The sequence below is a fragment of the Epinephelus lanceolatus genome, chromosome 2, assembly GCF_041903045.1.
Source record: "Epinephelus lanceolatus isolate andai-2023 chromosome 2, ASM4190304v1, whole genome shotgun sequence".
NCBI lineage: Eukaryota > Metazoa > Chordata > Actinopteri > Perciformes > Serranidae > Epinephelus > Epinephelus lanceolatus.
The window spans coordinates 34,316,398-34,336,516 of record NC_135735.1 but is presented as its reverse complement, the minus strand read 5'-3'; the positions used below and the strand labels follow the sequence as shown (position 1 = coordinate 34,336,516).

Sequence of the window (20,119 nt, the reverse complement as noted above, 5' to 3'; positions counted from 1 at the left end):
CCGGAACACCGTGAGTCTACGTTAACACATTTTGTGTAGATTGCAACACAAGTTGTGTACAAAATGCACAGAAAGCTTAACACATTTAATGTGCTGGACAGATTAACACAATGTGTATGTTACTTTAATTGGCGGCAACCAGTTTAACACAATGGGTGTGTTACTTTAAGAGGTGGGAAGGGGTCGCCCTTTACATTTAACGACATAGTCTTTATCGAGGGCCAGTTTCTTTACCTCCTCTTTGTAATACTTGGATTCATTCATCAGTTTTTGGAAGTAATCCGTCATCTTCTCCTGTTCAGTGTCCTTGTCTTTCAGCTGTTGCTTCTGTTGCTCTAGTCTCTTGGAGGCAGACGTGTTTTTTCCTGTCAGCACTGTTACCTCGCGCTGCAGCGTCTGCACCTCCGAAGTCAGTTTTTTGTTGATTGACTCAATATCGCGAAACCTCCTCAGTTCAGACTCCTTCTGCTCTCTGAGGGTCTTTTCAGTGGACAGTCTTTTCTCCACTTTAGCAACATCTGCAATCCTTTGCTGAAACTGTTTGAGCTTTTCGATTAAACTCTCCTCCTTATTTCTGGAGGCATCAAGTTGCTCTCGAAGGACTGCAATAATTGCATCAGGATTGGTGACGTTTTCCCTCTCCATTCTGATTGAACCAACCTGATCTCACAGAAATACGTGAAATGACCACGACCTTAGGGTCCTCTCCCGTGGTGGACACACGGATTCCCTGGATTCCCTGATTCAATCACGTCACGTCAACCTCGTTTTCCTCAATGATATCTTTAACATTCCTGTATACACACAAAAACGCGGAAGTGTTCTTGATATTAAAACGGCAAATACATTCCCCTGTTATAATTTCCCACCAATAATAATAATAATGATAATAACGTGATAGTTCGGCTGTTCTAGATATTTGTTATAGCCTATTCAAATATTCAATCACAAAAACGCCGTTTCTAGAGAACTTGCTAAAATATCTGAAATGAACCATCATGCCTACTTTTTCTTAACATATTTCATCTAGGTGCAGTGTCATTACTAGTTCAGCTTTACTAGACATTTGATATACTCGGTAGATGTATCTTTTTACGACCCTGTTTTACAACAAGCTGCAAAAAACCTACCGTCCCAAAAACGCCGTTTTTAGAGTACTATCTAAAATAACTACGATTAGCCAATATCCTTGCTTTTTTTCTTAACATAGTCCATCTAGATGCAGTGCAATAACTACTTCGGCTTTACTAGATATTAGATTTATTCAGTACATCTAGCTTTTTACAACCCTATTTTACATGCCGCAAACGAACCTACTGTCCCAAAAACGCCCTTTCTAGTGTATTAGCTAAAATATCGAAAATTAGCGGACATCTTTACTTTTTCTTACCATAGTTCATCTAGGTGGAGTGTAATAACTAGTTCGGCTTTACTTGATATTAGATATATTCAGTAGATCTATCTTTTTACAACCCTATTTAGAGCCCTACTTTGCAAATCAGAAGAACTACAACTATGTTGCTGATATGTATCAAACTGCATGGCGCGGTCCCAGGGAATTGTAGTTTTTTAAAAATCTAAGTGTTTTTCCCAGATTTGGAAGTTGTAAATATTGAATTGAGAGTACACTGTGGACTTTAAGGGGATGGTAAACACATTTGTGAAATCAGATTTTAAATATCTAATTTCTAAATGGGTGAAAATTAATTTTATCCATATTTTATCCATATCTGACAGCACCCACAGTTGTTGACTACACTCACATGATAGCTGAGGTCAAGAGCTCTCTGTAACAGTTGGTCCCATGTCTGTACCCCCTTTCGTTGCTGAGTTATAAGCCCTCAAACATGCACTGAGGTCAAGGTTCAAAGGTCAATGGCTGAAAGCAGGAGCCATGTAGAATCTTCATACTGACATATGTTACTCTCCAGGTTGAGACCTTTCCAATGATGCATTTGGTTTAGCTCTACGACGAAGTTTAGATTTTTTCATTTTTTGGACACAAGCCATGCCAGGCGTAGTTTCAGAGAGCACTTTGAAGGCCCCGTGTATAAAATGAGTTTTGTTTGTTTCTTTGCTTGTTTTTATCTTTTTTACTGTAGATAGTTACCAAAATGAGTCATCCTCAGACAATACAATACTACTAAAAAGTAAAACCAATAATAACAATAATGAAATAAGCAAAAATAATATTAAAATCATATTGAAATGTTAAAATCTATTTACAGAGTGGAATGGTAGCCTCATAGATAACTTAGATAATATTTATTATTGTTTAGACACTTTATTATTGCTTAGATACTATTTAGCCTATTATTGTATTTACTTTTAGCATGTTCTACTTTTGAGTAATTTCCGAGAAGTTATGATAAAAAAAATAAAAAATTACAGACTATAGGAGACAACCTCTTCAATGTCTCACGTCAATTAATTAACACGATTTGTCGGCTTTTTATAATGCCTTTTTTTTTTTTTTTTTGCTGCTGTCTCCAGTTGAGAGTGGTGATTTGCTAAATACGTTCTACAATAATAATTAGATTAACATTTGGTCTATAATATTGTTGGCTATATTACGCATTTTAATAAAAAAAAAAACGGAAGAATAAAAGAAATAAACACCGAAATAATTACTTTTTTTTATTGATACTCCTCTCTGACACACACACACACACACACACACACACATTGAACATGCGATTGAATGAATGAATGAATGAATGAATGAACATTGGAAGTGGTTCAGCCACAGTCCCACTGGCTGGCTCACATTGAGATTACATTTGTTTTTTACTACTAACAAAATGTTTTATATTGACCGTATGAATGGTTTCGTTTTCAAATAAATATTTGGAAACGAAAATATGCTTTGGTGTACTTTTACAGAGTTTTGCAATATGTATATAGCCTACCTGTATCAAAATGTATAATTTTCAGCAGCGGTTTGTGTGACAGCTGCCACGGTCAGCCGTATAACCAGCGGGGCAGCCATTCTGTGGCGCTGGCTTGGGGTCCACTCTCCCCTGGTGGAGTGGAGGGTGGCCGGGTTGCCAGGGGCAGACGGCTCCATGTGATGGTGTTTCCTCTCTGGTTCTTCCATGCTCAGCCTTATTTTTATCTTCTTATTTATTTATTTATTACTGGCGTTTGGATTCAGTTACGGCAGACGGATGGCAATCTGAAATGGAATGAAGCCCACAGGCGGTGGACAGCAGCTACAAAACAGTAGTGGAACGCACCCCATCCGCCCACAGCACAATGCTCTTAAAGCCCCACACTATCAAAAGCTGGCAAAATACATTTATTTTATTTTATGGCCTTGACATTAACCTGTCATATTGTTGAGTTTTCAAGGACACTTCCGCGTTTTTGTGTGTATACAGGAATGTTAAAGATATCATTGAGGAAAACGAGGTTGACGTGACGTGATTGAATCAGGGAATCCGTGTGTCCACCACGGGAGAGGACCCTAATTGACTTTACATTGGCATTGTTTTCGTGGTGGCAGCACATAATTTCAACCCATTACGTGCTGCCACCACAGAATGCGGTGTTAATAGGTCGTGGTCATTTCACGTATTTCTGTGAGATCAGGTTGGATTGAACCTAATAGTGAAATAGCAGCAGTCAGAGGTCAGGGTGTTGGCAGGCTGTGATCTGTTACCCTGAAGTTAACCTGCTCCGGAGCAGGTTAGCTGCTCAGAATAAGTTACCATCACTCGTAGAAGAGATGTGTTAAAAAATGACACAAAAAATGTGTTGTTACTTGTGTAACACATTTTGTGTGGATTTCAACACAAGCTGTGTACAAAATGCACAGAAAGCTTAACACATTTAATGTGCTGGACAGTTTAACACAATGTATGTGTTACTTTAATTGGCGGCAACCAGTTTAACACAGTGGGTGTGTTACTTTAAGAGGCGGGAAGGGGTCGCCCTTTACGTGTGCGTTACTCTGAGACAGACAAAGGGGAGGAAGATGGAGGCTGCTTCGCCTGGGGTGTTGTCGGACTCTTCGGTAAGTATCCATTACCAGTTTAATTTAAACTATCTCATCAAACTGTTTATCATTCAGTTAAATTCGACATGTGTGGAAACCACCAGCTAAATCATATCTCTAAGAAAATCCAGATACAGTAAGCTTCCCATTTTGTTCAGCAGGGCTGTCGAACAGTAAGCTAACGTTAACGTTAGCTGCTAATGTTAGCTTAAGTTCTACTGTGCTTGTTACCAAAATTACGCCAAGTAAAATGCAGTTCAGGACAGTATAGCAAAACAGTCGCTCATTCCATAAAGTCTGCAGAAACCTCATCTAGTTTACTTTAACAGTTAACTGGGTTTGAAGTCAATGCCACAGTAATTCATTCATTTAGCAATTCAACACCACCATTTTGCTGGTTTCACTGCAGAGTTGGGGGGAGGGGGGCAACCGTTGAGACTTACGGTAACGTTAACTTAAGTCATGTTTTCATTTGTATTTTTTCTTAAATTACATTTATTTAGTACATTCATTTAATGATACATGAATCGGGACCTGCCAGTAACGTCATTTGGGCATCTGCCAGTTGTGTTTTATGGTTAGACAGACATGTTTGCTTGTTATTTGAGTATTAACCGGGTAAAATAAAGGTGTATTCGGGCTGGAAACCTCTCATTTAGCGCACATGCAGGTCCATAATATTGCTCATTATTTTCTGCAATGACATGTCAAAATGGGAACCGCAAAAAGTGCCTATGCCCTGTATGCTCCAGAAAATTGAAGTTTGTCCTTAAATTTTGTATTGAAACGTTGCTTTTTCTTATGCAGCAGCTAAAATGGAACTCTCTGGAAATGACCATGGACCACCGCTGGACCCTGGACCACCACCATAGGCGTCATTTAGGTATGGCGAGGTATGGCAGCTGCCATACCTTGGAATCGGGAGAAAAAAAATGAGAGGTTCTGTAGTCATCTTACTTGTGAGTGTCCTTCATATTTGTTGCAAGTGATCAGATGTGATATGTTGGATAGTCTGAGGCGCACTGGCTGGTTGTTTTCATTGTATTGCACTTAAATAGGTCAATAATATGCTCATCAGTGAATACGAGTGTTAGTGAATACGAGTGTTATTGAATCAAATTGTTTGCCACTTCGCTCCACTATGAGTTATGTGAGTTATCTGTGTGTTGTAAAAGCATTTTGCTCTGCTGCTGTAGACAGCCTGTCTAAATGATGTCTTGAAGCCCGTCTGATTTTATGTGGGGTTTTTTTCTTCATGTCGGCATGTTGAGCTTGTATTTTCGGTCTCTGGAGACACTCCAATAAATTCGCCTATACAGTATTGTACCAAATTGGCCTTTGTTTTACTGTGTTTCATACACCCGACCCCTTGGTTATCTTCTAGAAATGAGCTTGTAATTAATTTATTTTCTTTATTTTCTGTTTCTTTCTGTGAAGTTAAAATGAAAATGAAATGAACTGTTGACCAAATGTCTTAATGCTAGGTAAAAGGTTTTTAAAGAAACTTTGAAGATTCATGAGTGAAACAAGACATGTTGACTAAATGTTTTAAAATGTTTAAAAAATATTTCTTGAAATAAATAATTTTTCAAAATGATTCCAAGTGGCATTTTCCTTTTTTATTCATTGTATTCTGCCATTTGTTTAGAGTAACACAAGCTTGTGTTCGATCACTGTGTAATTTTGAGTAACACATGAATGTGTTAATATAAGTTTTATGTATCAACACATGAATGTGTTAGTACTTACACATTATACACATCTCTGTGTTAATCTATGTGACACAGTCACTGTGTTGATATATTAACACACTGAATGTGTCAAAATTAACACAACACATGTTGTCCCAAATTCAACTCATTGATGTGTAGAAATTCAACACATGTTGTGTTAATATTGACACATTCTTGTTAAGAGTGATGGTGATTTATCCCGGTATAAAGAGAACCAGCTTCATATTACTGAAAACCCAGAGTTAACCCTGAAGTTACCTCGCTAACTCCAAACCCTCCTTGTTTTCAGTTTGTGTTCTACACCATACAACACCCAGCATTCATCACTCACTCACCCATTCACCTGCCGACACACTAACACACAGATTTACACACCTCATAACTTAACTATGTTTTTGCTATTATCTTTTGTTAACAATAAATCTGTGCACGTTTCAGCTGATACCATGTGTGTCTCCCATCTTTGCCATGGCCTATGAGCTGTGTCATGACATGCAGTTTGCTTGTATATTGTCTACTCAAAGTGAATTTATGAAAAGTGCTGGAGCTTGAGCAACACGTATTTCTAACAGCCTAATGTCTATTTAATATAATGAGTATGAATTTAAATGAAAAATCTCAGTTTTTTATTTCTGAGACTGTGAATTCTCAAAGGCACATTATGGTGATATTGACCCATTTATTTCAGAGGTGCTGTATTATTTACACAATACTGTTAAAAGTGTATTATCATCATGATATGTATTTTATTTTTGAATATCACGGTTTTCATCAAAAACAGTATATCGCAGCACCCCTCATTTGAAGAAAAGGGAGCGTTCATAATCACGACTGTTATGTTTTGCAATATTTTTATGTCTCTGTGCTGCCGATAGCTGTGGCCAGAGGCTTTATGTTTTCTGGTTGTCTGTTTGGATGGCTGTACATCTGTCAGTCCCATCCTTTCGAACATGTTATCTCAAGAACTCCTCAAAGGTGTTTCTTCAGATTTAACACAAATGTTCACTTGGACTTAACAATGAACTCAATAGTTTTAGGTGGTTGAAGGTAAAAGGTAAAGGACAGTTACTTAAATTTCACAGATAAGAAACAATAAATTGTGAAGACAGCAAAGCCTCCACAAAATTGCATTTTAAGTCTTGTGTGTGATTTATCCTGGCTTCATATGAGCAGAGGAAATCTCTGTTTTGTCAGTGAACCTTGTGAGCTGTAATGGAGCCAAATGATGTACCGTTACCTTTGTTAAATGTTGCTGTTGCCCCTGGCGGTCAATAGAGGAAATGTTTATAATATGTTTATATTTAATTTATACAATGTAAAATGCCATCGGTGCATGCTAATAACATTAGCATGTGGGATTTGTGGGGGAAACGTGTCCGGATAAAGACAAGTGCTTTGTCAGTGAATGCTGTGAGTTATAGTGAAGACATTTATGTTCTTGTGTTTGTAATGTGTTTGTCTCTTTTAAGCCATGTATAATGTGTGTTTAATGTGTGTTTTGAATCAACTAAACTTTAGGCTACAGCACTTCACAGAAACTCCACTGCCGACCAGTATTTTGGAGGTGTGACTGACTGCAGAGTGACACAGGCACACCACCACACAAGTATAAATGCTCACAACGGCGTAGGCCATGTGTGTAGGCTCAGCAGAGCTGAGGCACAATTAAGCAGATAAAATAATGAAGTGATGACATTTTATATCCTAAAGGTCAAAGGTCAGCTTCACTTTGACATTATAATGCTCTCCATAAAACACTTTTCTGGCTATTATTCAACATCATATCTCAGGAACATAAGGGGAGACATTTAGTCTGATATTTAATTGGTGACACTCATCATCTGTGCCCACCTTGAAACTCTGCTGTATAGATCTTCTGTGCTGTCAGGGAACAATGGGTGTGAAGCATCATGTTTTCAAAGACATGGATGTAAACTGTGCATGGAGACAAACAACCATAAGGTGGTAATGCCAATTGTAATTATTTTATTATGATTCTACTAAAGTTAGGTCATGGAACAGCTGGGGGTTCAGTGCCAGGAGAAGCCAGGAATCAGTAGACCCCTGCTTAACCTGCTGAGCCCAGCTGTTCCATGACCTAACCTGCATGTCTTCAAGTGCTGGGAGAACCGGAGCATCCCGGAGAAAACCCAACCTAACTAACTAAGTGGAGAACATGCAAACTCCACACAGAAAGGCAGCAGCCAGATGGAGTTGAGCCCAGGACTCTTTCTGTGGGTGCGTTTGCACTCAGGTTTTTTAATGCACAAGTTTCACACAAACGCACACAGAAAAACCTGAGTGGAAAAGCACAGACTTGACTTTTCGCGAAGCCCCACCCCTTTGTGATGGTCCGACAAGCTGTTGGAGTAAGCATATTGAACCAGCTGTGTGGCATCGCTGCCTGGCCCCCGGACCTCCACCGCCAGACAGGCAGGGATCTCCAGGGGAAGTCAGACAATGCGATGACACACAGCTGGTTGAATATCAGCAAAGTTCCCCTGCTTCCCTTCACGGGTACCTGTACACCTGTCTTTGCTTCACTGTTACAATCAGCATGTGTATATGCGTCCAGGGGCGGGACTTAGCGACAGGTCAATGAGCGACCACTGTAGGAGCCATCCAGGGTGTAAACTGTGTGTAGGTTGTTAATTTGTCCTGTAAGGGTCGCTGTGTTGTGTGTCTTTCAATACACGTCGGAAGCGTTCACTTACGCACAGGTGTTGCTCAAGAGGGGAGACGTTCTCAGACTGCAAGCTCAGGCAACCTCAGGTCAGGTGTACGCTGTTGAGTTGAGCGTGGAGGTGGCCGTGGCATGAATCTCCCCACACACAGCTGGATCGTTCTGGTGAAGGGGCGGATGACTGGCACATGACTAGACCTGTCTTCAGACTGAGACGGGGTCTCGTCAGCAGAGAGTGAAAAGCGTGTTTGCCTCGATGGCTGCTCAGGCTCACGCTGGGGCGCTGCTTTGCGTTTGCGCCAAGCCTCCACCTTCACGTCACTCAGGGCTTCTGACAGCTTCCTGTTTTCCTCCCTCACACGCTGATAACTCCCCTCGTACGCTATTTTTTCTCCTTTGAAAGCCATGAGCTGTTTCTTGAGCTCTCTGTTGTCCCACTGACACTTAACCAGCTTTTGGACTGCGTCATCCGGACGCCGTGCCAAAGCTAGCTTCAGCTCCTCAATCTCCTTTCGCTGTCTTTCCATGAGTGCTGCTTGGCGCTGCGCACAGCGTTCACGCTGGAAACTCTGTCTGTACTTATACTGCAGATGGGTGGAATTGGAAATTCGCCATTTATCGGCTGGGACGAAGACAGCTTTCTGGAGCTTAAGCTTGTTAAATGCCTTTGTCAGTCTGCTGTTCTTAGTCCCAGCCTCGCAGTTCTGCAGCGTGAGGGACTCGACTTCCTGTCTGAGCGATTTTACTGTCTGCTCTAACGCCTCTTTTGCAGCCTTCTGGACAGTAATGGTGTGACGCTGCTGTGATACCTGATGCATGGAGTGCTGCAGCTCTCTTTCTAATCCCTCCTTCTCTGCCAGGATCACCATGTATCTCTTCTCCTCCAGCTTTACGTCTTGTTTCACGTTGTCTTTATGCCTGCCCAGCAACACCTGTGTTTGCTCCAGTTTCTTACTGACCTCTATGAGCTGCTTGCGCGCAGAGTCATAATCCTTTTTGACCTGGTCCAGCTCTGTGCCCACTTTGTTCTGATCCAAAGTCATGGCTAGGATCTTCTGCTGCTGTTTTTCAACTGTTGATTTCAGCAGACCAATTTCCCTCTGAGCCTTGGACAGGTTCTCAAGGGTGAGGTCTCTCTCATTCTTGAGAACGGTAATCTGGATTTGTGTCTCTGTCTGCTCGTCCTTGTTATTTCTAATCTCAGTTTTGAGATCAGTTATTATCTGGTCCTGGTCCTTAACGCGCTGCTTTGTTTCATCAACATTCTTTTCCAGTTTCCTCTTGACTTTCTCGCTGATGAGCGTGTCACTTCGAAGCTTTGATATTAAATTGTTCTGTTTAAAAGCTTCATTTTTGTGCGTCTCAATTTCTAATTTGAGCGCATCCATATCTTTTCTCATTTTATCCATCTGGCTGCCCATTTCTTTTTGTGACAATTCAAGATCCCTTTTGTCACTTTCCAGGTTTGTAATTTGCCTTTTAAAGCAACCGATATTGTCCTGGTGAATTTTATTTAGGTTCTTTTGTTCCTCAATCTCCTTCCTCAGTTCTGCTGATTTTCGTTTGAGTTTAACGGCATAGTCTTTATCGAGGGCCAGTTTCTTTACCTCCTCTTTGTAATACTTGGATTCATTCATCAGTTTTTGGAAGTAATCCGTCATCTTCTCCTGTTTGGTGTCCTTGTCTTTCAGCTGTTGCTTCTGTTGCTCTAGTCTCTTGGAGGCAGACGTGTTTTTTCCTGTCAGCACTGTTACCTCGTGCTGCAGCGTCTGCACCTCCGAAGTCAGTTTTTTGTTGACTGACTCAATATCGCGAAACTTCCTCAGTTCAGACTCCTTCTGCTCTCTGAGGGTCTTTTCAGTGGACAGTCTTTTCTCCACTTTAGCAACATCTGCAATCCTTTGCTGATACTGTTTGAGCTTTTCGATTAAACTCTCCTCGTTATTTCTGGAGGCATCAAGTTGCTCTCGAAGGACCGCAATAATTGCGTCAGGATCGGTGACGTTTTCCCTCTCCATTTTGATTGAACCTAATAGTAGGTCAGTAAGTTAGTTAGTAGCGATGAAATGTCGGTCGTGTGTCCGTGAGCCGGTGTGGAGATGATGAGAACTAACACGCAGTTAGATCATAAAATATTTTGGAGATTGGGTCCTATTTGAAGGTTTGGTAAATTTGTTCTGTGATGTCACAAAGGCATGTGTGCGTTCTGAGCTTTGTGACGTCACGACACCCCGCCCCCTCTTGGCTACATGCTCATGACCTCACTTTGGAATTACAAGGTTCATCTGAAGTTTGTCAGAACTGAGTTTTCATACATTATTATTGTGTGACAACTTATTAACACTGGGTAAGTGGTTTTTTTCAGTCATATGCATTTTTGGACTTTTTATTTATAAAACAAAACGCTTCTGTCTCTCAAATCAAACTCTACCCTGGTTCCGTCGGTGACTCAGCGGTCTGTTTTGCGCATGTGCAAACCCGTCTGAGGCGGCGAGCCGCGAGCCGGAAGTGGTCAGAGTGCGGCTCGTTTAACCTGCGTATTGTAAACCCAAAGCCCTCCGGGGCCGCTTTGCCTTTTGCCACTGCATTTTAGCCCTCCAGGCTTGCCGTAGACAGACCACACGCTACATCAGTGGGGCGCTTAAAGAACACACTCTACGGGACTATGGCAACAGGTAACGACAACACGACCGGTGGACCAGGAGTAGTTTGGTTCGACGACCAAGAATGCAGTTCTCCAGAAACGGGACGAAGAAAACATCAACTGGAAACTGTCCACGACGCTCAGAAACACAAAGGTTTTCTCGCAGTTTTCAGGACAAATGAAAGCGAGAGGCTTCAACAGGACCGTTGTCTCGGATTTACCTGCGACCCTGTTAACTGGCGACTGCCGGCCGAAAGCATCTGTGGCTGTAGTGACAAGGGCTGTCTTCAAGCAGGAATATATTACGTAGCTGTCCTCGTGAATGTCTCTTTTTCAGTTTTCTATTACAATATGAAAACATGTAGTAGGCGGACCTGAGGACCCAGGTTGTGGGTCAGGAGATACAGCGGGACGTCCACCAATCGGAAGATCAGCCGTTCGATCCCCGCCTCCTCCAGTCTGCATGTTGAAATATCCTTGAGCAAGATACTGAACCTCAGATTGCTCCCGGTGGCTGTGTGAGTGTGTTAAAAACTGAATAGCAGGTGACATATTGCATGGTAGCCATGGCCACCAGTGTGTGAATGAGCAGTTTGAGTGGTTGGATGACTAGTAAGATGCTTTATGGGTGCAGTCCATTTACCATTTAATTTGACCAGTCAAGGTGAGAGCACCTGAGCAGTTCAGGGGCTCATGGAGCACAGGTGTGTGTGCACATGCTCGCCTGGTGAGCTGTTTTAAATAGATATTATTGTTAAGGTAACGTTAGTGTGGGTTTTTTAAGTGCTAATGTTACAGTTGTATTTTTAATTGCTAAAATGACAGAAAAGATAAACGTGTTGTGTTTATTTTATGTTATATTTTATGCTATTGTTTTGTCTGTTTTCTAGTAAATGGACCTTATTAACGTATTAACCTTTTAATCTTTGTTATGTAAATACGACCGAAGATCTGTTCAGCCATCTGTCTGATCTTGATTTGCATTCATCCATCTTGTTCCAGACATTCAAGGATTCACTCAGTTTATTGTCTGTTGTAATGTGCACACTCAGGTATGTGACAGGAGATTTGATGGGTGTACCATATGCTGCCACAAGATGGCAGTCATGTATCGCTGATTAGTTAACAATTGGTCAAATTCAGTTTTTTGAGGAGCCAAGAGCAAGGAGCTGAATGAGGGAGCAGTGGTACAAAGGGGAGGTGTAGAAAGGGGAGAGGCTGAGGAACACTATTGGAGTATGTTAAAATGTGTGAACACTCCAGTTTAACAGTATAAAAAATATATCGTTTCATAGTTTTAATTAATACATCCGTTTTTTTTTTCATTGGTTTTTATTTCTTCAGTTGAAAACTTAAACGCATGCTGTCCACCTGAGTGGACATGTTAAAAAAACTCCTTGAAAAATGGCATGACATGATTTTGCCATGTAGGACATGTTCCTGGATCAACATCCCACATCGCATTCCTGGACCAACCAAGCCTTCTGACATCATCAGTGTGCTGCTCTTTTGAGAAACATCCCCCACCATTTTAGACGTGCGCATGTGCGAGTACCAGGCTCCCAGTTGTACGTTCTACAGACTGAGATTGCTAAAAACATATTTTAGATCCTTGTTGTAAAAATAACGTTAATAACGTTAATAAAGCAGAAATAAAAAACTTTTCTACTACCAAGCGCACTAGCTTTCTAGCTACCGCTGTTTCCTTATTAGCTCTTTAATCATGGACCAACAGAAAATATAGCAGTTTTCACCACTGGTTATTTTAGGAGGACCACACCAAGCAAACATATTAGTTGTTTAGATTATCAAATGGACAATGGATCATAGACAAGCTGTCTATTTCCACTTTAAAATGTTGATTAAAATGCTGCCATCTATTGATACTTTTACTTGGATTAGTGCTAAAATGGATGATCTGGAGGAACAAGTCTGCCCGTCCAGAGGACAGGGGCATGAGACCCCTGGGGAAAAATTTGACAAGCGTCCTAGCTCTAAGCTCCTAAGGAGCCTCCATCAAACCCTTCTGACCCACATTGTGTTGTGCTCCTCAGCTAGAAGAACCAGAGGGAGGGCAGGACGTTGCTGAGTTTAGTTGGCTTTCCTCCAGTTTGCACACACCCCTGGACTTTTTCACTGTTTTCCCCGGAGGTTTTGTGCCCCTTCCCTCCGGACAGGTGGACTTGTCCTTCCATTTTAGCATCAGCCCTCGACAAAGTATCAACAGACAGCAACGTTTTTATCAACATTTTCAAGTTGAAATAGACAACTTCTCAGCTAACTTAGCTAGTATGCTTGTTGTGCTAGCTAACGTGTGTGCTAGCGCTAAAGTGCTTGCTGTGCTAGTTAATGCTGGTGGCCAGAAACAAACTTTGTTAGTTAATTATGCTGTAATTTAAACAAGGAACAAATTTTCTCATGGTGGTCCTTTCTGAAATGAGCAGTTGAAGTTACTATATTCCATTATGATCGGGGGTTGATACTTAGACAAAAGCTAGCACTAGCATAGCTAGCTAGTTATGTTGACTACTCCCACTACTGTGAATTGGTTGGCTGAATTTAAAACTGGTAAGTGTTCGACTGACAGGTCATTGTGAGCCTATGTTTGGCCACATTAAAAAATGATTGACAGAGACCCCGTCCTCTCGAGCTCGCGCACATCTAAAATGGTGGCATTGAAACTGGCACTTGCGCACGTCTAAAATGGTGGCTCTGAAACTGCGCACGTCTAAAACAGTGGCTCTCCGGCTCTACAGGGGGATAATATTGGCTCCTGTGCTTCTTTCAAAATGTCTGTGCTTCTTCAGAGCTAAGCTGGTTTTCCAAATTGAAATTAGTACAATTAAACAAAATCCTCAGTACTGAACAAAAACCTTAATCTACTACAGGGTTACCGAAAAAGCTTGCTTAGGTTGGCTACGCTAATGAGTAATGCTGCGTTCGATTGTACTCGGAAAGATCCGGGTCGGAAATTCCGACTTCGAGGTAAATGCATTTCATTGCGCAAGCTCGGAAAACATGGCTGGCCAGGTGGTGTTTGTTTGGGTGCTTTTCAAGCATCAAAAAGTACTGCTGGGGAAGTATATGAGCTACTTGAGGGAGAGAGAGAAAGAGAAATGTCATATGCTGTAAGTATGACTTAAATAACTTCCGCTCTTCTGCAACACACAGTCCTGAACACACCAGCGAGGGGAATCCTGAATGCCTCATTGACCTTATATATAACCTTACCTTATTATATAGTATCTGCATCATGGCGTACACACATAGCTGAGAACAAAGAGCAAATTACACCAACTAACAAAGGGAAAGGGAGACCCCTAGTGGTCATAGAGAAAAATTCATCATCTAACAGGTATATTTTTATTAATTTATGTACTTATTTTTCTGAATTTGAAATGCATTTTCCTCTATATAATTGAAGTCCATTTCTTAGCATGATTTATGCAGGCACGTAGGGTTCTGTTGTGTTGTTGTAGATTGATGAAGTAAGGTCACAAAGAGTTAGAAACCTGCCTAAGTGCTCTCTGGTTATACCTTTCAGACCTTATTCAATCCCAACAAGACAGTTGTGAAGATGTTTGTTGTGATGTATGACCTACGAGCCATGCCAGCTGGACACCAGACCTTCCTGCGCCAGAGAACCTTCTCTGTGCCCGTCCGCCGTGACACAAACAATCAGACCAGCAGGAAGTCCCTCGGCCAGGGACGCACTTTGCACTACCTCGTTCATCTGAGGTAAACTGGCTGTTAGTTTGTCTCTAGTGCACACTGAAACTGGAATGTATCCAGTAGCTGTGATGTTTCTTTTCCCTTATTCATCCTCTCTGTCCTTCGTCCATCTGTCCAAACCCAACCAGGTTCCAGAGTTCTAAGTCTGGGAAGATCTACCTCCATAGGGACATCCGTCTGCTGTTTTCCAGGAAGTCCATGGAGGTGGACAGTGGAGCTGCCTACGAGCTCCAGTCCTCCACAGAGTCCCCAATCGACCCACCGTTCTCTCCCCGCTGCTGAGACCCGACTCCCTCCCTCCTCCCCCTCCTGGCAGGCGACTGCCGAAGCTTCAGTCACACCTTGATGCCAGCAAAAGACTCTTACGCAGCCCATGGCAAAATGAACGTCTCTAAAAGAGGAGCAATTTAAGGACTACAGTCAACAAGACTCACCTGGCATGTGCCCAAAATCTTAAGTGTCATCCCTTCTGTCACCCAGAACTGACAAGTGGGGGTGGGCTAAGAGCCTGGGAGACTCGTCAGAATTGATGTTCTTTGTTAAGTGCACAACCTTGGATCAAAGAAAATGGGTCAAAGGTTACAGTTGTAGAGTGTGTTTCAGATCCTGTTCTCCTGGGTAAAAAGGCCTTACCAGATATGATATGTCATTCTTTTTCCTGCTGTTGTGTGTATCCCCTCCAGCATCTGGCAGGAGAGAGACCAGTGATCGTCTTCAGAATCAGTTAGATACTTAAATTATTTCAGCAGAGTTTAGGCTTCTTTACTCTGTTTGCTCAACTCAAAATGTTAATCGGACCTGTACTTGACAAAATGAATAAGTGTTCAATCTCAATTAATTTAGTTATTAATGCAATACACGGCCCTTTTAATGATAAAACACTTTGTTTTAAATTTGGAGATTAGATTGATTGAAATGAAAGTGAACGCAGCTTTGACCCTGTGATTCCTGAGCTCGGAGCAGAGGGAGCGCGCATGGAAGAGGAAGCGGGCGGCAGACTGTGGTGCAACGCCATTCCCTCGTCCAAAAAAAAAAAAACCCATACCATGGACCACTAAAGTTCAACAAGCAATCAAGCTTGAGTCAACTGAAAGCATCACAGCAGAAAATCAGTGCACTGTGGATTTTTTTTCTCATTATAACTGGAAATGAAACAGAAAATAGTAATATTCTAATACTTTTGTACTGTTACAGAACCACTTTATTGGAAGTGTTGCAATAGAAAAGAGTAACCTTAGTTTAGTGTTTACACATTCACTTTTCAGTTTACTTACCATCAGTTTATTTAATATTTAAATTAATATTTCAGTTACTACTTGTGACATCTGTCATGCTAAGATGATGTAGTGCAAACTGTATATCATAATATGTATTTTTGACATTAATATTCAAATCTGAAAAAATATATCTATATATCTTCTAAAGCAATCTTGAAGGCTGCTCTGTCTCTTTGTGTTTTGTTTTGTTTTTTTTCCTCAACGTGTTTCCCACCACTGCATTTCCATACAGTCACACACTGGAATGAAAGGAACTAAACACAGGGGATTTCTGCTGCTTCTTTAGATTTAGTCCCTAACAACAGAGCTGTGGTGCAAGTTTGAGTTTTTGGAATTACATCAGTCACAGGTACCTTATGGATACATTTTTATATGACAATAAAGAACTTGAAAGTTGACATCATGGTAGTATTTCAACTAAGATTTCTGAATGCAAAGTTCAGTATAGTTTAGCTTGGTTGACACGGACATCACAGTAGCATCTGAATCATGCACAAGAACCAGATGCACTTTGTTAAGTGTTTGTAGTGAGACACTAATTTGCAACATCTGTCCACGGACAAACGCTCCTTATCAATTTTGTTTCTCCTGTGAGGCGTGTTACAGTGACACCCTTAACAGATGTAAACTCAAACAAGGTAGTGATAAGGGACCAAAAATAGCATAAAAGCACTGGTAACAGAGGGGCCAGAGTGTTTTTTTTACAGGTGATAGGACAGTTAAGAAGTCTTAACACCACCTATCTGTAGACCGGCAGATTCTGAACACGTTTCTCTTGGTAAATGGGAATTATGTCAGTTAGTATACTTAGTATGTTTCATACAATGGCACAACCTTACAGCTGGCACATTTTAGAATCAGACGAAAAACACTAAATGCAACATGTGTCCAAAATATTGAGCCTAAATGTGAGAGAACACCTCTTATTAGGCAAAGATTGCATCACCCAACTTATTAACATTAAGACATATGAATAGCAGTCCCTTTATAGCACAGCACTGATATATTCCCTGACTCTTAATTCTGTGTGATGCAGCTTGAAGTCAGCACTACTTCACACCCATAAAACTGCACACAGCAGTTTACAACAGCTAATAGTAGTAGTAGCATGCTGTCAGTTTAGCACACACAGCTGCAAATATAGTAGGTAGTGGTCATTTATTATGGTGACCACTGGGTGCTTAAATGCATCTGCCCTGCTTAGCCATATGTGTATGCATCATTTATTTTTTGCATGGTGACAAAGTCAGGCTGTATGTCTGCTTGTGTCACATGTGTATGCTGTGTTGCTTAATTCACCTGTAATTTAGCACAATGTGAGCAGAGCTACTGCATATGCCAGTCTCTTAATACACTGCAGGAGGAGAAAATGTTGGTACAGGAAAATAAACTTTCTTTAATTTGACAAAATGAGCATGTAGAACACATCAGGTAATAACAGCACATGTAGAAAAAAAGTAGGAATGACATAAGTATATGTGAAAAGTTCAACTTACAGTATTTCAAGTCAATTTCGTAAAAATATATGATACATACAGGACTCAGAGAAACAAATTACATACACTTTTTGTTTTTAAAGAACTGAGTGATCTGAGAAGAACCTTAGATTCTAGGAGAAAAGATAAAAAATTCAGCAGTTGACTAGGATAATTTATGTTTGTAAATAAAACATTTAGCATTTAGAATAACAGAATTAATAAAATATTCAAGAGTCCTACTATCTGGATTTACAATAATAACAAATAATATCCTTAAAATTGAAGGAGTAAACTGAATTACAGGTTTCAAAGACATGAGATTCCAGATTGATCCAAAATCTTATGGATATTTAACATTAAAAAAGATGAAATATAGTTTCTATAGTCTATTATGTTCTAACAAAAAAGAGCAGGTAGTATCAGTGTCTGTAAAGTTAGTTATTAGGCAACTGGCAGGGTATATTCTATGTACAATTTTGAGGTATACTTCTTTAGCCTTATTTAAGATACAATACTTCTAAGGTAAGAGCCAAGCCCCTCTCCTACTTATGTTCTCAGTTTTAGGCCTCCAGAAAAACTTGTGTGGGAACATAAACCGAGTTGATCAGCAAAGCATTCATCATAATCCAGATCTGAGGATTATTTGACTGAAATCTGGGTTTTTGTTACAGCACAGACAGGAGGCCTATGGCGTCGATTCAACGCAGAAGTATAAATTAGCTGTAACAACATGATGCACTCAGGTGCACCGGAGTTGAGGTAAGAAGAAGTAACAAGTTTTTTAAAACCGTCACTATAAGCATTAATTTCTGACTAAGGCTCTTAATAAACTACGTACCGCAAACATCCGAGTGTTCTGTGTAGTAAATAAAGAAAACAGACATATTGTAGTTATTGTTCTCAATTTCACCATTATAATTTGAGTAATGTTTGTTCTGGTTATTCTGCATATATTGTTTGACTGGTCCACAAAGCATTGAAATGTTTCTTAAACAGCTGAGCTGTAACTACTGGGTAAGAGTGTAAGATATGGCTGTTCATTGTGAGAATCTATTGTGTTGCTTATTCTGCTCAGACTTCTTGTTTACAACATAGAGTGGATTATTGATTGATTATAATTTTAATGTTGACAGTGACAGTGAAAATGAAAAGGTCATAGGCATCTTCCTTACAAGGTGAAAGATTTAATGCAGCCAACAAAAGCAAGATGAAGACATAAACAGTGTGTAACTGTGCAATCTAAAGAAAGTAGTTGTTTGCACCTAACAGTCTACCAAGCAATCAGATAACTGTGTGTATTTAGTATACTATTATACTGTATATGTATATGGTACATTATATAAGATTATATAAAAATCTCCTCCATCCGTTGACATAGGTGAGTGGTTAAGGCCATGATGATTGGATAGTTTGTGGTGACAACTGGGTCGGTCAGGTTTACAACCTAGCACTTGCCCTCAGTCACAAAAACAACTGTTCGTGGTCTTGTAAATATGTAATAACTCATTAATTAATTCATCATACTGCAGTTTATATCTTTAAGGTTACATTGTGATTTATTTTCATTCACCAAGAATAATATCAATAAACTTCTATCTAATCAATATCTATCAATACAATTCAGTTTCCCATTAAAAGATGACAACAGTGAGCCTTGTTGTGTGTCTAGAACCGGCTCGATCAGCTCCTGATGTATCTGGGAGTCCACGAAGTCCAACGGGGCCTGAACAAAACACATAAAAGATCTTCTATCACAAAGATAAATAACGTCTCTGTTTTCACACAGTGACGTCTACAGGCCTGATCATTGCTAACATACATTCAAAAATCTAATGACCTGATGCACAGCTAGACTCTCAGACACCACCAAATCATACTGCCATACACCATCCTGATCCACACTACCTTGATTTCAGACGAGTGAGAGGAAGAGCTCTTTCTGGTCGATGTAGTTCAGCAGCACAGTCAGTCAGGAGGGCTCTTCTTTTACACAGCGTATGGAAATACCTGTAAGAAGAAGATGTAAACAGACAGGTGGCTTCAGTTTATCAACCCAGGCTACTATTACACAGCATTGTTACATGTTATCTGAATGGTTGTATTTACAAGTGGATCTCTGGAGCGCCTGGAGCGTCCAACGTTCACCGAATCATTCAGTGAGGACGGACTGGTTCATGTGGGCGTGTCATACGGGGTTGAAGACCATCCTCCCCTGTATGACGTGGACACTTCGGGATAACCAAAGCCCCGGACACTGCCACAGAAACGAGCTAAGCACTGAACATTACTCGTGTTAGCTCAAATATGTAAATAGTTTGTAGTTTAAGTTTTAGTTTTGTAGTTTTAAGGTTAAGTTTTGTACTTTAAGTTAAGTTTTGTAGTTTAAGTTAAATTTTGTAGTTTTAAGGTTAAGTTTTTTTACTTTAAGTTAAGTTTGGTAGTTTTAAGGTTAAGTTTTTTTTACTTTAAGTTAAGTTTTGTAGTTTATGGTTAAGTGTTGGAACTGTGTGCTGCAAGATGTACTCCTCTCCACCTCTGTCACACAGCCATCTACTGCCTCCACCCTCTGCCTGCA

The 20,119-nt window shown here is 40.5% G+C and overlaps 1 protein-coding gene and 1 long non-coding RNA gene across 6 annotated transcripts; one reads left to right on the top strand and one right to left on the bottom strand.

Moving 5' to 3' along the window:
- The first annotated feature begins 10,899 nt into the window (after positions 1-10,899).
- Positions 10,900-16,464, top strand: LOC144458572 (atos homolog protein A-like). Of its 5 annotated transcripts, none has more exons than XM_078161070.1 (3): positions 10,900-11,575; positions 14,602-14,795; positions 14,918-16,464. In XM_078161070.1, the coding sequence occupies exons 2-3, from the start codon at positions 14,635-14,637 to the stop codon at positions 15,069-15,071; spliced, it is 315 nt and encodes a 104-aa protein (XP_078017196.1). In that variant the 5' UTR covers positions 10,900-11,575; positions 14,602-14,634; the 3' UTR covers positions 15,072-16,464. The 5 variants fall into 5 exon arrangements, with proteins under 5 accessions (XP_078017196.1, XP_078017198.1, XP_078017199.1 ...); XM_078161072.1 differs by lacking the exon at positions 10,900-11,575 and adding an exon at positions 11,582-11,761; XM_078161073.1 differs by lacking the exon at positions 10,900-11,575 and adding an exon at positions 11,582-11,784.
- Positions 16,465-18,708: 2,244 nt separating this feature from the next.
- On the bottom strand, positions 18,709-19,891 carry LOC117263701 (uncharacterized). The gene is made up of 2 exons (XR_004502199.2): positions 19,450-19,891; positions 18,709-19,267 (listed from the first exon to the last, which is right to left on the bottom strand). It is a non-coding gene; the product is annotated as an uncharacterized LOC117263701 (long non-coding RNA).
- Between the last annotated feature and the right edge of the window lie 228 nt (positions 19,892-20,119).